The 16788-nt window shown below is 59.1% G+C and overlaps 2 protein-coding genes across 2 annotated transcripts; both read left to right on the forward strand.

The window, feature by feature from the left end:
- Positions 1-4290: 4290 nt before the first annotated feature.
- On the forward strand, positions 4291-7390 carry CRYBA2 (crystallin beta A2). Its single transcript, XM_027879385.1, has 5 exons — positions 4291-4323; positions 4911-5089; positions 5512-5653; positions 6699-6841; positions 7161-7390. The coding sequence occupies exons 2-5, from the start codon at positions 4929-4931 to the stop codon at positions 7306-7308; spliced, it is 594 nt and encodes a 197-aa protein (XP_027735186.1). The 5' UTR covers positions 4291-4323; positions 4911-4928; the 3' UTR covers positions 7309-7390.
- Positions 7391-11513: 4123 nt separating this feature from the next.
- Positions 11514-16155, forward strand: FEV (FEV, ETS transcription factor). Its single transcript, XM_027879370.1, has 3 exons — positions 11514-11658; positions 12627-12701; positions 15122-16155. Exons 1-3 carry the CDS (start codon positions 11607-11609, stop codon positions 15631-15633), a joined length of 639 nt encoding a protein of 212 aa, XP_027735171.1. The 5' UTR covers positions 11514-11606; the 3' UTR covers positions 15634-16155.
- The last annotated feature ends 633 nt before the right edge of the window (positions 16156-16788 follow it).

Genomic DNA, 16788 nt, shown 5'->3' on the forward strand with positions numbered 1-16788 from the left:
AGCTGGCGGAGCCTTCCTGACCTTCAGGTAGGATTAGTCCCCATGGGAACAGTGGAGAGTAGGCAGGTGAGGCCACAGCTCCCTTGGCAGTTCCTGGGGACTGAGCAAGGCTGGCAGAGTTGGGGACTGAGCACACCCCCATGCCGGGGGCAGCCAGGATCAGGTCATGGATAGGTGGCACAGGGTGAACACATGTCCCTGGGAGTATCCTTGGCAGGTCGTTACAGGTGCATCTCAGGAGCTGTGGGTGCCACAGGGAAGAGTGGGCACCCGTGATCCCACAGGGAGAGGGTAAGCAGAGTACTCGGAGTGGCCAGGGTGCCAGTGGGGGCAGCAAGTGGGCATGTCTGGAGAGCCAGTCTCAGTGGGGCAGTGGTGGCTGGCTGAGGGTCATGGGTGCCTGGGGGTAGCTGAAGCTGAGATTAGATGTGCTGCATGGAGAATCACCTCAGCCAGTTGTTTGCAAGATTCAGCTGTGAGTGAGAACGTATGGGTATCCCTTGCATTGTGTTCTGCTTGCTGTGCCCTCCACCACATCCCTGCTCTTCTCTGGCCATTGATGACAGTACCCAGAGACCAGTCATCATTTTGGTCCCCAGTGGGTTCCTCTCCCACTCATCCTCTAGAATCCTCCTGCCCTGGGTTCAGCAGGAGCTACAGCGGGTACCTGCCTAGCTCTGCCTAAGTACCTGGGACTTCTCCAGGCATGGAACAGCTGGCAGCCCACGGTGTACGTGTATGCCTGTGTGGGAGCTAATCCCAGCAACATCTGCCAGGCTCTTGCGATCCCGGGAGTTTCCGGCTGCATGGATGGGATGGCTGGGTGCACAGGAGACACGTGTGTGTGGGGTGGCTGGCATGTGCCAGGGATCCCTGTGCAAGGAGGCTTCTGCGGTGGGTGAAAGCCTGCACACGTGTGTCCTGTGTGCTCAGCAAAGATTCAGGAGGAGACAAGTGGCACTGGAGATCCCAGCAAGCCTCTCTGCTCTGTCATTTGAGGACCCAGCAGATGGAAGTAGGGGTTTTGGCTGGGATTAACGAATCTTAGTGTGGCCATGTTCAGAGCAGTCCCCAAAGACTGGGGAGGGAATGGGGGTGTTTGCATTCTTGCCAAGGAGGATGATTTCCCAGAGAAATGAGGCTGGGGGAGAAAGGGGAGGAAAAAAGAGCAGTGGGGCTGTGTGGGGTAACAACACACTGCCCCGATCTAATCAGCCAGACCCTGCAAATAAAAGCCACCTGTTTTGGCCCTGGCAGCAGGAAGCCATCCCCAGAACAAATAGAGCACCAGGCAACTGGGAGAAAGACAAACAGGGGCCGGCATCAGCTCCATCTGCTCCTGGTTGGCCCAGCCCACAGATCTCCAGCCCCCTGGGGTAGCAGTCCAGCCCCCAGCAGGGCTGAGAAGAAAGACAGAAGCTAGCAGGCCTTGTGGGGTCATGGTGTCAGCCAGATGCAGGACTACACACTGCTGTGCTGCCTTGGTCATCTAGCCCAGCTACTCATAACAACAGTGGGAATGACGGTGTGCTGCCATGAGTCCCAGATGTGGCACTAGCATCAGGATTCCCAGGCAGGACCTGCCTCACCTCCCTAATGGCTGCCTGTCATGCTGCTCAGCTCCCCGGGCTGTGCACTGTCCTGGTGCCAGTGCATGCACAAAGCACAGGGTCCAACCCCACAGCTAGGTACTGTGGCTGCATAATGTAGGCTTAACATGCAGCACTCGGGTGACCCAGTGCTCCCACTGTGCCCCCAGGCTGCCGGCTCGGCTGCTGCGCTGTGCCCGGTGGGATGGAGAAACCCGATCTGTTTTGCTAGCACAGGGAACAGGCTGAGCCGGGAGCAATGAGGGGCCCTTATTAAATTAGCCTATGCAGGAGGCCCTGGGCGAACGCTAACCAGCTCCACAGCCAGTATTAGCAGCTGCCCTTGAGCAGAGTTGCTGCCTGTCCACTCACCAGCCTCCCCTTGCCCCTGTCCCCAGCTGGACAGGTGTGGCTGGGGGCTGGCAAGTGACCTAGCCATGGGGATGCTGGTGGATGACAGAGACTGCCCCAAGGAGCGGAAAGATGCCCCAGGGAGGACAGGCTGCATCAGCACTCTGGGGAGCAGTGGGGGAGTGCTCCTCATGGGAGACCCCGCTGATCCACTGTCGCCTGATGTGGCTGTTACTCCCATGTCGCTGTCCTGAATGCACCAAGCAGAGGGTGAAGCACATCCCAGTGAGTGGGACATGCCGAGTAGCAAGGAAGGGGCATAATCTGCATCTGTTTCTGTTCTGCACACACACACCCTACTCCCTCTGGTGCTTTTATCCAAAGGGTTGTAAGGGAATTACTGAGCTAGTTGCATGCTCCTCATGGTACACCACCAGCACCCCTTAGATCCTGTAGGACACCAGGCAGTGCCCCTCATACCCCATACACACAGCCCATAACAGCCCACATGTCCTCTGGTGTCCCATGTTCTGGGGACACCCCTGCACCCCACAGCACCTCAGACTAAACAATGCCCCACACCTCTGCTCATACAGCTCAGGGGAGTGGTGGCAGCAGGGGGTGACCCTGCAGTGCACTAGCTCGGGATCTTGCCCCACCTTCCTCAAGGTGATGGCCTCCCTAAACTCTGCCCAGACCTGCCCTCCAGCAGTTTGAGAGATATTCCCAGGCCACTGGGCTGCACCGGGATGCTCTTCCTTCTCCGGAGACCCTACCCATTCTTCCCTCCATCTTCTGCTTCCCTAGAGAGCTCCCAGAGGGTCTCCCCCTCCCTGCTACGAGCACCCAGGGCGGCTCAAGCTGAGGGTCGCCTCTCCAGCGCCTGTCCCCGGCCAAGGGCCACTAATGTCTTGAGCTGGAGCCAGCTCCAACCGCTGCTAGGCTGCACCCTCTGCTGGGTCCTGCAGGCATCGGCGCGGCCCTTCACCGAGCAGGCGAGGAAAAGCTGCCCGAGGTGCCGTCGAGCAGTCGGGGGTTCATGAAGAGGACCCACGAGTCCTGCCCCCAGCCTGTCCTTGCTGTCACCCCCTAGTCCCCACTTCTTGCTGACACCACCCCCAGCTGCCCACGCTGCATTCTCCATCACTGGCAATGTTGGGGTCTCTTGGGGTACTGACCTCATCCTCAGGACCCCAGAGAGGCTGAGGTTTTCACAGGAAGTTTTGGGGTGCTCTGGGCAAGCCCTTGCCCAGAGGCCAGCATGGCACCTGTCCAGCTGAAGGTGAGGAGTGCCCGGCCTCACCACAGACTGTGCAGGGATGCTGCAAGAAACACTGCTGCCAAGAGACCCAGGATTTCACAGCTTGACAGGGCACCCCTCTCCTTTTCCAGCCTGTGCTGGCCTTATCCAGCCCAGGTCCTGGTAGGAGGCACTGGGGATATCTGCATGTCCGGATGCAGTTCCAGTTAGGGCTGGCCCTGCTGACCAGGTAAAGGACACAGCTCTGTCTCAAAGCTGGTCCCCTTCTGCTGTGCATGGTGTCCCCTGCCTGAGTGGGAGGTGAACAGGGAGCACAGGGAGTCCTTTGTCAAGCCAGAGGACATGCCTGGGGCATTACAAGTGAGGATCAGGTAATCAGGGTCCATTAGTGTCCAGTCTAGAGTCAACAGGAACCCCTGCAGAGCATTGCAGAGCATGGATGGACCTAGTTGCGCCTGTTCCAGCACCTCCTTCACTCCTATCACTCACCCTAACCTTCTCCCACCCCACATGCAGCCCTACCAGCAGTGCAAACTGAATCCCTCCCTTGCCAGCTCAGGACATGCAAGGCAGAGCCTGGTTGGAGGAGGGAGAGCCCTGGTGGCAGAGCCCCAGGCAGTGGGGTAGAAGCAGCCCCAATGTGAGCCCTGTGTCCCAGTGTAAGGATATCTGTGCCCCTCAGCTCCCTACGGGCAAATCCCCGCTTCGCCCTGGCACCTCCTTCCCACCAACCTCAACCCTGGCAAAGGCTGCGGGTGCCCTGGGAAAGGCTGGGTCCCTAATCCCTGGGCCAAGCGGGGACATTGTCCGGGGGCAGAAAGGAAAGCGGCGCGTCAGGCCCTTTGCCCATTGTGCCCTGAGCCCCTGCGCAAACACAGCCCAGCACTTTCATTGTCAGCCCTGCTGGGCGCGGGGGGGCCGCTCTCGCCACACTGCCTAAGTGGAATGGACAGCCGGAGTCTGGGGTGGATGCGGACCCCGTCCCCCCCCATCCCCTGCCTGCTGACACAGCGCCCTGACCGCCTGCACCATCGGCACTTCGGCGCCCGCCTATAAAGGGCGAGGGGAGAAGCCGGCGGCGGCACCGCCACCTTCGCCTCTGTGCCCTGCCCTGCCGACCAAGTAAGTACCAGGCTGTGAGACCCCAAGCCCCCCAACTGCACAGGCGCTGCCATGCTCCCTTCACCCCCACACCAAGCCCCCCCACCCAACGCACACCGCGGGGAAGGGCAAGTGGCGGGGTGCTGCGTGGCACAGCAGGGGTGCCCTGTGCGGGCGCAGGAGGGATCCTGGCAGGAGGGATGAAAGAGCCGGGCTGCTCTGCCCCACGGCTACACCCACACCCATGTCTGAGTTGGGGGTCACTGCCACCTCCCGGCACCGGGTACAGTGCCACTGCACCCAGTCAACTCCTGGAGCCATCACTGGGAGCTTGGGAGCAGAAAAAGCTGAGGCAGTCCTGGGTACATTACACAGAAAAATGGGGCATCGCAAGTTCTCCCTGCAAAGTGGGGTTCACTAGACAGAGATACCCTACCATCAAGGGAAGGGAAGTGTCTGCCGTACCAGGCTGGGAGGGCAAGGGGCCAGTGGCATGGGATGTGTAAGGGCAGAAGCGCTGGCACCCCAGACTCAGTGGCAATCAGCAGGGTGGCTGGGGCTGGTGGTGGACACCTGCCGTGGGGTGACGCGTGGGGCTCTGCCAGCAGCCGAGCGACCCGACCCGTATGACCAGCAGTGAAGCCATGGACACCCTGGGGCAGTACAAGATCACGGTGTGGGAGGAGGAGAGCTTCCAGGGCAAGCGCTGCGAATTCCTCATGGAGTGTCCCAGCATCATGGAGCGTGGCTTCCGCAAGATCCGCTCCATCAAGGTGGAGTCTGGCCCGTAAGTGCCCTGTGAGCCCCACGGCCCCTTCGCACACCCTACTCCAGCAAACCCACTGCGCCTAGGGAACTGTTGGGAGCTGCTGGGGAGCCAGAACACCCTAGTCCTTCCTCGGCTCTGACACAGACTAATTGTGAGACCTTTCTGCTTGCGCTCCTTGTGTGATCCCTCAGTTTCCCCATCTGCTAGGTAGGGAAACCCTGCTGAGCCAAGGCACACCTTGGAGACAATGGAGTGGCTCTGGGGAGAGGGGTCCTGCTCTCAAAAGGGACGTTTGCTGCTAGAAAGGACCCCAACCTCTGGACAGACCCACAACCTGCCAGGACTTCTCTGTCCCCTACATGGGAAGGAGAAGCCAACCCCTGGCTGACCCTGGGAGCTGTGTCATACATCCCTGAGGGTTTTCCTCCTCTCCCCTACAGCTGGGTAGGCTTCGAGTACCCTGAGTACCAGGGGCAGCAGTTTATCCTGGAGAAGGGTGACTATCCCCGGTGGGAGGCCTGGAGTGGGAACAGTGGCTACCGGACCGAGCACCTCCTCTCCTTCCGGCCCATCAAATGCGCAGTGAGTTACTGGGAAACCATGGTGGGGGGCTTGGGGCAGACAGAGCCTCCTTCTCGCAGCCCAGCATGGAGCGACAGACTGGAGGTTGAGTTACAGGAGCATGGAATAGAGGGGTGAAATGCACACAGAGCTGCTTGTAAGGTGGAGGAGTAGCTGCGCCCACCTGCTCCCACCTCCCTGCAATGATCCTGAGATGCTTTTCAGGGCTAAAATTTAGGCTGAAACACTGTCCCAGCTCCTTCTGCTTTGTGCTTCAGGGATCCACCTCTCAGACTGAGTTCCCCAGGTCTTGTTCCCCAGCCCTGATACCCGGGGATGGGGTGAACAGAGAGGAGCCAGCAGGACCGCAGTGTGTCTCAGGGTCCAGGGTCCGTCCCCCTCCTGCCCAGGGTACCTGAGCTGTGCCCAGGCAGGCGCAGCTCTATCGCTCCATCTGCAGAGACACTGGTGCTCGCAGCAGCGGCACGTCTGTGCCTCCGAGTGGGGGGTCCCCCCCCCAAACTTTTAATAATCACCAGGCAGATATGTTCGGGCTTTAATAAAGAGGATGCGATAAGATCACTCCTTACTGGCAGGACTGCTCCTCGGTGCAGATAGATGTGTGTGGGGGCTGGGCACGGGGGACAGTGCATTGCTCAGTGTCCCAGCTATTAACCCCTCGGTGTCCGGGATCCAGCAAGGCCCCACAGAGCCAAAGAGACCTGTCTCAGCAGCCTGCCTTGCCCTGAACCCTCCTGCAGCTCTGGAGAGCATGAGGATGCTGAGGATAGGAGCCCATGTGGGTTCAGGGGTTGTAGCCACTGTCACCCTCACTGGGAGCTGTGCATTGGGACCACAGGAACATGAGAGCAGCATCTTCTGGGCAGCCCTGGGGTGGCCCAGTGAGGGGGTGACAGGCTGAAGGACATCCCTGTGCCTTGCACCAAAGCTGGGCGTGGTCCCAGGCCTTTCACAGTGCCTTGGTGCATGTCACTCTGAAGCCACATCCCCTACCTCTGCACAAGCCAACCCATCCCTGCTGACCCCCAGCTATCACCCTCTGCAGAACCACAATGACAGCAAAGTCATCCTCTACGAGGCTGAGAACTTCCAGGGGCACAAGTTTGAGCTGAGCGACGACTACCCCTCGCTGCAAGCCATGGGCTGGGGCAACAAGGAAGTGGCATCCATCAAAGTGAACTCCGGAGCGTGAGTCCTACCAGTAGGGCAGGGGGCTGGGGGGGCTGGGAGCAGGGGCTTGGCAAAGCATCTCCCTCCTGCATAACCCCAGGATGGGGAAGGGGGACCCCAAAGAGAAGGGATGCCTTCCTACCCCTTTTTCTTTGAAAATCCAAGCTATGGGATGTTTTCCGTCCCTCTCCTCCCAGGGCAAGCAGAGCGATGGAATGCAGTTGGGATGGGATTGGGATAGGAGGGCAGGGGAGGGAAAAGAAGAAAAGGGGAGGGGAGGGAGGGAAGGCAAGGGGAGGATTTGGCCTGGGGCTCTGAGCCAGAGGTCTGCCTTCAGGTGGGTGGCATACCAGTACCCGGGATACAGGGGCTACCAGTACGTGCTGGAGCGGGACAGACAGAACGGCGAGTTCAAGAAGTACAATGAATACAGCAGCCAGGCCCACACCAACCAGATCCAATCCATCCGCCGCGTCCAGCACTGAACAGGGGCAGGGCTGAATGCCCTGCAGCCTCCAGGCTGCTGTGCAATAGACCTCTATCCGGTAGCAAATAAAGGCATTTGTCAAAAAAAAGGGTGCTCCTGCCTCTGCTCTGCTTCTCAGGGTGCTGCCACACTGAAAGACCCTCTGAGGGGTGGAATGTGGTTCTTCCCCTTCTCCACGTGGTTTTGGGGCTGTGGCCACCTCCAGCCTGGGCTGGGCTCTCTGCATCCCACCTCTGATCCATGCACAAAGAGTAGAGGGGATGCAGGACAGTTCTAACGCTGTGATGCTCTGGCTGGGAAAACGTGAACTTGCCGGGCAAAGAAAGGACTGCAGCTGGGAGAGGGCATCCAGGAGGGTTATGTCCTGGTAAGAGGTATCCAGGGGTGTCATGCCCTCAGTTCTCCTTCCAGGATCAGTACTAGGGAAGGTGATTACTAAAAAGTCTGTGAGCTCAAGGTCCCCTCCCTCTGCATCATCTCCTTCTGCTTCTCTCTTGAAGAGAGAAGAAGGTCCCTGCCTGCAGTGGGCCTGGGAAGGAGGAAGAGCACAAAGGTCACCTGGGGCAGGGATGGGGGGGACAGGACAGAACATTCACACAAACAGGGTAACCACAGTTTTGTCAGGGTAGGGGGCACTGGCAGAGAGGGGCTGGGGGTGGAAGGTGGGTGGTGCAGGGGTCAGTGGAAGGAGGTTCTCAGGGCAGTGTCCCACAGCTGGTAGGGGGCTTGGCTTGATGCTCCCAGATGCTCCCGGAACCCCTAGGATCCAGGTGTGTGTGTCCTCCCCCAGCATTGCCACGCCAGCACATCCGTGCCAATATCCGGCTGTGGGACACCGGGAGCCCCACCCAGCTTCCTCCTCCTCCTTCAGCACCCTTTCCCAACCTCCTTCTACTCTTCCTTCAACTCCAGCTCCCCAAGCCCTCCTAGGTGCAGGCCCCCTGTCCCGAGGTTCTCCCTGCATGCTGGATATTCCTTCCTCCTCCCTCTTCCATCAGCACCCTGAAGCCCTCCTGAGGCACAGGCCTCTGGTCCCGAGGTGTTCCCCACATCCAGGACATGGGTGGATGGTGGAACACTGCTGGGTGGCTCAGATGCCTAGGTTCCCCAATGCCCACCCTGCTAAAAGCATATCTGACTCTGGGGCAGGGGGTGTCCCAGAAGGGTGCTGGAACACTGGGCTGAACTGGGCTGGGGGTCGGTGTGCGCACACCCCACAGTCAGGCCTGTGCAGAGCCCCCAGCCCTGGCATGTGTGTCAGGATGTGTATGTGTGTGTATGAACTACACACATGAGTGTGCAGCACACAAGCGTGTCCCTGTACGTCCCTTTTCCTCTTGCACCCCAGTGTGGCCATGCAGAAGCCCCAGCACCTGTGCGTCCCCATTCTGCGTGGCATCCCAGCTGCAGGGCACCCCCCAGCTCTACCCTGTCCCCTCCATGTCCCTGCTGGCCCCACCCCGCCACTGCCCCATGGCCTCTCCCCCTGCACAAACACATTCCGGCACACCTGGCCAGGTGCAGCCAGCACAGGGCCACGTCAGCTTGGCTCCACTTCACAGCGCCGGCTCACAGGTGAAGCTCTCCTGGGCACCTGCAGTGGGTGAGGGTAGGGGCAGGCTATGGGGGTCATTGCAAAGTCTGGGGTCCTTCTTGCTCCATCCTGGGGGGGGCGAGGGGGGTGAGTGCTGGGGTGGGTGGTGGGGGGCAGGCTGCTTGCTTGCAGCCAGAGGGGCCTGCAGCTGCTGCCAGCTAGGTGCTCTGTGTGTCTGGGCTCTGTCCCCAGGAGCCCCACAGACCTGAACCCTCATCTTCCAGATCCCCCACAGACCCCATGCCCAATTCCTTGTTCATCCATGAACATGGGTCCCTGCTCCCTGGATTTCTCATGTACTCTCCTTTCCCCATCCTCCAGGTCTGCTCCAGCTCCCCTGTGAACCTGATGTCACATCACTCAGGTCCCCAGAAGCTCCACATAGACACAGAGCTCCCCAGCCCCTGGGACCTCACACTCCCTGCCCCTTCGCACCCCTCTGCCCCCAGGTCACCAAAAGCCTCCAGTCCCCCCACTGCCCACTTTAAGCCTCACCACTCACTGGCTTTCTCAGTGACCCAGGAATCCCCATCCCCACTGCCCTCCAAAGCATCCCTAACTCCAGCTCCCTCTGCCCTAACCCTGCTTCTCAGCCTGATCTCAGCTGCCTCTTTCACCCTCCCCCCATTCTGGCTTGATGTGGTGTTCTTCAGCCCAGACCACCCCTCCATGCCCTCCACCATCCAGATCTGCTGGAGGAAGATCACAGTCACCCCAGCTGCCAGGAGACAACAGCTTGGTGGGTCTGGCACCCTCCCCACCTCACCCTGCTGTCTCCGGGGCTTGTTTTCCGTTGCCTGCGGTTTGTTTCAGTGACTCAGGCAGCGAAAGCAAGTCTGGGAGGCTGCAGAGCCACTGCTGGGAAAGTTGCACTTGGAGGTCTGGGGAGGAGAGGGATGGGGGGAGCAGCCAGACCTGCTCGGTTTTACAGAGCTGGGACTCCCCACTGTGGGGTTTGGGGGAGCTCGGAGGACAAGCTGGGAGAACAGAAACTTCTAAAGGGCTGTTACATCTCAGCAGGATTTGTGGGGAATTGCTCGGGGAGCACCATGGTCTCTGCTCATGTCTCCCCTTGCCAGTATCTGCTCTTTGTTCCTGATGGAGACGGGCAGAAGAGGTGGAGCACCTGGAGCCCTGCTCAGCACCCATGGGACCCCCTGTTTCCTAAACACTTTGGACATCCACCCCCAGGAGGAACCACCAACCTTGTTGGGCTGTGGCAGCCCAGCTGAGCACTTTTCACCTTTTTATGCAGGGCACATTTTGGCTGCAGTATTAATAATAACCGTGGGTCTAGCACGGCTGTATTCTGGATTCCATTAGGTTCATATCTGGCAATGACTGCTCTCAAGAAATTCATCTAAGTCCTGCATAAGAGCTTGTCCTGTTAGTACACATCAATGAAACATCACAGGAGAGGCTGTGATCTTGGCTGTACAACATTGGACTCGTGGAGCAGAGCTGGTGCGAGCTGCTGACATACTGCCTGGCTATGTCAAGCTATGGGGTCCTGGTGGAGAGTCTGCTCTTGACTGGAGGGGCAGAGCCTGTGAGAGTACCCAACAACTGCATATATCAGCTGAAGCCATGTATGATAGGGAAAAACCTGGCCAAATGTCTCTGGGGAGCTGGGATCATCTTTCTCCATTGCACATTTCTCCACAAATTGCCTTCCTGTCTTCAGAAAATACCCAGGGCTGCCCAGGACAAGCAGATGAAGACAGGGCCATCCCAGTTTGGGTGGGTGTTGAATTTCACCCAGTTTCTACAGTTGGGACAAGGCTGGTCACAGGTTTAACTGTCCCTGAGGCAGGGACGGTCTGGAAGGGCACAGAGGAGACAGGGAGGTGGCAAACCTGTGGTACAACCTGGTGCCACCAACTGCTGGCAGTGCACTTACCCAACCTGAAACTCGGCACCACAAAGGAATCCCATTACCAGTGTCCCAGAGCTGGAGAGACCTGGTAGGGACCCAGACAGCCCATCCCAGGGCTCTGGGAACTGCAAGGAGACCCCAAGACTGTGCTGCTGATGTTGAAGCTGGGAAAGAGGCAGGCATGGACCCTCATGGCTGGCAGCACAGGTGGCTCAGAGAGCCTGATGCTGGTGGGATTATGTCAATGCCGATGCCGATGCCTCTGCTGATGCCAATGCCGTGCAGTGAGATGCAGAGGGCCGAGAGGATGCTGTCCGGTCGGCGGGTCAGAAAGCGAGATGGTGGTGGGAGGCCGGGCCCGGGCGGTCTCCAGGCAGTGTCCGAGCCCGCTCCTAGCTGGGATGGCAGCGCAGTGTTTGCGAAGAGTTAAGGAGGCGGAAGAGGCAGGAAGCGGCCCGAGCCTCTCTCCATAGAAACCCGCGGCCGTGATTAAAGTCTGATTCGGGCCCGATAGCGGGGGGGGGGGGGGGGGGGGGGGGGGGGGGGGGGGGGGGGGGGGGGGGGGGGGGGGGGGGGGGGGAGGGAGGGGGGGCTGCGCCCGCTTTAATTACAGCGGAGGAAATTGCTGGAGCCGGGGCCCCGAGCCCCTGCGAGTTGCCTGGAAACTCCCCCCCTCCTCCGCCTCCCCCGGCCCCTGCCCGTCCCCTGCCCGTCCCGCTGCCATTTATTCGCCATCAGCTGCTCCCTGATAAAGTGGAATAATAATAATAATAATAGGGGCAGGAATATTAAAACATGCAGCCCTCGGGCCGCCCCCACAGCTGCCATGAGACACGGCACCGGAGCGGTGCCACTGCTGCTCAACATGTACCTGCCAGGTACGGGTGGATCCCTCGGCCGCTGCCCCACCGCTGCGCCGTGCACCGCACAGCACCCAGCCCCTGCCCACCCTGTCCCGCTGAGGCCCCGGGAGGTTTCTCCGCCCTGTCTCCTTCCAGAGCCCACCCTGTTCTCTCCTCTCTCTTTCTGTCCATTCTCTCTTCCTGCCTTCGAGCACCACCACCATTCCTTCCATCTACCCTCACAGCCTTCCATGCCTGCGCACTTATCCTCCCATCCTTCATCCACACACCGTCCTCCTGTCCTTCTATCCCTCCATTCACCCTTCTCTCCTTCCAACTCATCTTTCCACCTACCCGTCCTCGCCCTGTGCTTCCATCCATCCTTCCACCCCACCCACTTGTCCCTCCATCCCCTTTTCCATCCCCGCTACCAGCCAACCCCTCTATCTACCCTCTGTCCCTTTCATCAGCCTATTTTTCCCTCATCTTACCCATTATCCACCCTTGCCTCCATCCATCCACTTCTCGACCTTTCTTTCCTCCATCTACCCACTCATCCAACCTCCCTTCTGTACTTCCATCCACCCACCCATTTCCTTCCTTCCGTCCATCCATCTATCTATCTCTCCTTTTCACAGCAGTCCGCTCCCCAAACACCAACAGTCATCCTTCCTTCCACCCGCCAATCCTGCCACCCATCCTGCTACTCACCCTCTTCCTCTCCCTCTCCCCCTGCCCCGCAGTTCTCTCCCTCGCTGCCTCTCTCCTCTCTACCCCAGACCACGGGATTTTCTATTCCTATTTAAAAGCTTCCCCAGCTGGGTCGGAAATCGGATTTCCTTTTTCCTGGACGCGTTTCCTGGCTTCGCCGCAGCGGCGGGGCAGGCGAGGGGGAGCGGCCGGGGGATGCAAGGACATTGCCCGCGGGTGGGCGCCGGGGGGTCGCGGTCCTGCCTGGCTCCAGCCCCCCGCCACCCCCACCGGCGCCCCTTTTTTCCCCCCAGATCCAGTAGGGGAAACTTTGTTCAAAGACGGGAAGAGCCAGGCATGGGGGTCTCTCAGCCCCGGCGTGCAGAAAGGTAAGAGCACCGCTGCCCCTTCCCCTGGACCTGCTCTGCTTCCCTCAGCCGGCCTGGAGCGGGGACCCCCGGGGCATATACATTATTCCCCGATAAGCAGCCACCGGGGACCCCTTCCCGTTCCTGTGCCGGGCACTGCCCACGCGGGACACTGCTCCGCCGCGGAGCCCCCGTTCCCTGCTGCTGCGGGCTGGGAGCTTTCCGCCGCCAAATCCTACGGGGAAAGCAGCGAGTCCCGACGGCCGGGAGCCCCCGTCCCGTGGCAGCAGAGGGGAGCGGGGAACCCAGTTCCCCGAGCCCCGCCGCGGGGAGAGTGTGGGGTCCCAGCCCCGGTCCCCCAGGTGCTCGGGACATCAGACGGGGAGGGATCTGCCAGCCAGCCCGGGTGTGGGGCGAGCTAATCCGGGCTCGGGAGGCCCGTTCCTGGGAGTGGGGAGGTGAGTTGAGACACCACCCGTGAGGGAGCTACCGGTAAAGGGCTGGGGCTCGGGCAGATGTAGGAACTGATGGGTCTCCGTCTGGAGAAATCCACGCAGAGGTCACGGGCGTGGGCAAGTGCTGGCCAGAGAGCAGCCTGGAGCCTGCTGGGGAGTGCAGCAGCGCTGGGCATCGCGGGGCCAGCACTGTGGTGTTTGGGCAATGAAGCTTGCCTGTCTGCAAAGAGACAGTTGACAAAGGGCTGTTCTGAGCAGAAAAAGGGGAGCCCTGATTTAGTGATGGGAGAGGTAGGAAAGCTGGGACTGGGGAGATCCTTTTGCCTCTGCACTGGGAACTCTGCCTAGCCATACTCTGTGCACTGTGATGCAGTGAGAAGGACCTTTTTGGATCCCTGGATATTTCCTCGGGGAGATGCCAGGTGCATTATCATGGCACCCTGAGGCAGTCAGGACTGAGCCTCACCACCCCACCCGGCTGCACCCCCCAACACCTCCCTACCCTCCTTGCATGGGGTGGAACAGGCATAAGTGGGAGATAGCTGGAGCCCAGGGTGGAGGCTGTGGCAGTGAGAAGCAAAGGCTCTCCCTAGGAGAGATCCCCCACCTTGGTCCCAGGATGGGGGATTAGGAAATGCAGAACCTCGGAAAGATTGGGGTGTATCTGCCTGGATCAGGATGTCTAGCCTCGGTTTGATGAAACAGGGATGGATGGGAAACAGCTGTTCCCTGCTCCTTCCAGGGCAAGAAGTGGAGAGCACTAGATAAAATTGTGTGAGATAAGTAGGATAAGGTGGTTCTTTGTGGGAAATGTAGCTGAGCTGTGGAACTGCTTGCTGCAGGGGTCGCGCATGCTAAACCTCTGTATGGAATCCAAGCACCTATAGACAAAATAATGGTAGAAAAGCACAGAGAGAATGATGAAAGGTAAAGACACGTCCTCTGCTGTTGGAACAGACTGTGCTGCAAGGGTTGGGATGAGGAGCAGGGATGTGCAGGAGGTGCTGCTTGGATGGGGTAAGGCAAGGTGTCTAGGTAAGTGTAGGGCTGTTCTGCAGGGTGGCTGGGTCCCAGCGGCAGGAATGCTCCTTGTCCAAAGGTCCAGGGACCCTCTCCTTTTGTGACTTCTCACCAGACACAATGGAGCCTGTCCTTGTGCCTCACCATGAGCACGTCCAGGTGTGCCAGGCTCTAGTGTGTGCGGCTTGGCACAGGGGCACCTTGGCCACGCACCAAGGATACTCCTCAGTGCAAGCTGTAGATGCAATGGTCATGGCTCAGAAAGGACATTTTTCCTTTGGAAATAAGGATCATTGATGGCTGATTCAAAGCCACAGCAGGTCCTGCCTGCCCTGTCCTCCTCTCTCCCTCTCCTATACTTATCTGTGACTCTGGGGTGTAGTTCAGATCAGTGCTGCACCCTGACTTCTGCTTATCGTGGAGACATCAGTGCAGGGCACAGTGTCCCTAGAGCAGAGGCTGTGCTGTGACACCAGCCCAGTTTCAAGCAGATGTGGCAGTGGGGAGTATTTGTGCTGCGATAGGTCTGAGCACTTCCAAGATATCTCCTTCTTGGAGCTGCAGATGAAAGAAAAAGGCCATGTCCTCACACCAAAACGAACAAGCAGGTATTCATCTTCAGTGGTGTGTGAACATGGGTGGGAGGGATGTGGAGATTCTGGATCCAGACCCACTGCAACCTATGTTGACCTCTGAGCACTCCTACCCCATCACAAGGTGCAGGGGCATCTTTTCCTCCTCTTACCTGGGGGGTAGGATGGAGTAGGGATGCTGCAAAGGAGACACAACCTCATTACCATCCTCTGCATCTCTAGAGCAGGGAAGATGCAGTGAGGTGCAGCCTAAACCTGGGTCCACATGGGAGGGGGCAATATAGCAGTGGGTCAAGGTGAATTGGGGCACATCCTGTCCCTAACCTTGTGCCCTGGGAGGGAGCTTTAACCTCTCTGGGGCTCGGCCTTGCAGGCAGTGGGCAGATCCAGCTGTGGCAGTTCCTGCTGGAGCTGCTTTCAGACCGGGCCAACCTGAACTGCATCGCCTGGGAAGGCACAAACGGGGAGTTCAAGCTGATCGACCCCGACGAGGTGGCACGGCGCTGGGGCGAGCGGAAGAGCAAACCCAACATGAATTACGACAAGCTGAGCCGGGCCCTGCGCTACTACTACGACAAGAACATCATGACCAAGGTCCACGGCAAGCGCTACGCCTACAAGTTCGACTTCCACGGGCTGGCGCAGGTGTGCCAGCCGGCCACCCCCGATCACACCCTCTACAAATTTCAGGGCAACCTGGCACCACTGCCCTTCTCAGGCATCTCCAAACTCAACCTCATGACCTCCGGGGTGACGCCGGCCGGCTTTTCCTACTGGCCTGGTTCCAGCCCATCCCTCTACCCTGGGCACGGGCTCCAGCCCTCGGCTCCCTTCAGCACCATGGCGGCCTCCCACCTCAACAACATGAACAACCATTACCATTAGAGGCTCAGCTGTGCCAGGTGGACGCTCCCCGTCCCTGGCAGCATGGGGCTATGGAGTTGGGAACTCAGTGGGGAGGGATGGGGGGTGGGACTGTGCCCTGCTCTCACTTGCCCCCTTTTAGATTTGGAATGGTGGGGAGTATGGGGGTTGCTTGCAGGGTAGCTGGGTTGGTTCCCTGATAGGGGTGGCTGGAAGAGAGAAGCCATCTAAACTTTAGAAGGTAACCATAATCCTGGGAATGGATGTGGATACCTAAAGTAGGGTGTGAATGGAAAGGAAAACTATCGGCTCCACTCCTGGCAGGGACTGTGCATCCCCTTTCCTTTGCAACATGCTGCCCATCCCATGAATATCCTTAGCTCCACCCCCAGCCTATGCCTGCCCCACCCCTCTACCTGCAGAGAGGAGCCAGGAGCTGGGTCCTCAGGGCAGCTGCATCCCTGGATGAGGGTTCCACTGAGCAGGGGCAAGGAAAAGGGACCTTGCCTGACCACTTGGTCCACTCACCTATGTCTCCAAAGTCTTCCTTTCTTCCATCCCTCCTACACCTCCTGCTGATGGTAGCTTCCTTCAGATTGCAGGAGAAGGCTTAGTCTGAAGAGCAGATGTTCTTCATGGGTTGATTCCTACCCAGGGCAGGGATCTGTGGTTGGAGGGGCAGGTGCGGCAGGCATGCACTGCCAGTTCCCAGGGCAAGACCAGAGCTTGGAGGCAGCATAGCCTGGTCCTTGCAACTCTGCCCTCTCCCTAGTGCTTGAAGATCACACCACAGATGGTCCTGACATCCTGCACATGAGCCCATGTCCTGCTCTTCACTTCCAAGATTAATGTTCCAGTTTTACTCTGGCTTTAGCCCCTCACATGCAGGGCTTGGTGGGATACCTTCTGTAGGTGGGAACATTCCTAGGGACAAGGTAGGGAGGGAGGTAGAGCAGGAGAAGGGATGTCAGCAGGACTGGGAGCCCCAGGCACCAAGGAGCAGCCCTGGGTCTCCCCTGGGTTCAAGGAGCTGCCCCCATCCTCCAGAGCAGGACAATGGCTCAGCAGACACCGAACAGCTGGGCACACTCAGCTCTGCACTGGCTGGGGGTGGGTTTGGTCTTCAATAAAACAGAGAGGTGCTGCGAGCTGTGTTCTCTCCTGTCTGAAGGGATC

The sequence above is a fragment of the Empidonax traillii genome, unplaced genomic scaffold (assembly GCF_003031625.1).
Source record: "Empidonax traillii isolate 1590-97213 ecotype Southwest subspecies unplaced genomic scaffold, ASM303162v1 scaffold5:size3517227, whole genome shotgun sequence".
NCBI lineage: Eukaryota > Metazoa > Chordata > Aves > Passeriformes > Tyrannidae > Empidonax > Empidonax traillii.

What these genes read in the sequence shown, in the direction of transcription:
- CRYBA2 (XM_027879385.1), top strand. Translation starts at nt 4,929, where the DNA reads ATGACCAGCAGTGAAGCCATGGACACCCTGGGGCAGTACAAGATCACG. An exon ending in TCCGGCCCATCAAATGCGCA is followed by an intron (nt 5,654 to 6,698) that starts GTGAGTTACTGG and finishes CACCCTCTGCAG; the next exon opens with AACCACAATGACAGCAAAGT. An exon ending in ATCAAAGTGAACTCCGGAGC is followed by an intron (nt 6,842 to 7,160) that starts GTGAGTCCTACC and finishes GTCTGCCTTCAG; the next exon opens with GTGGGTGGCATACCAGTACC.
- FEV (XM_027879370.1), top strand. Translation starts at nt 11,607, where the DNA reads ATGAGACACGGCACCGGAGCGGTGCCACTGCTGCTCAACATGTACCTG. An exon ending in GCTCAACATGTACCTGCCAG is followed by an intron (nt 11,659 to 12,626) that starts GTACGGGTGGAT and finishes TTTTCCCCCCAG; the next exon opens with ATCCAGTAGGGGAAACTTTG. An exon ending in CAGCCCCGGCGTGCAGAAAG is followed by an intron (nt 12,702 to 15,121) that starts GTAAGAGCACCG and finishes TCGGCCTTGCAG; the next exon opens with GCAGTGGGCAGATCCAGCTG.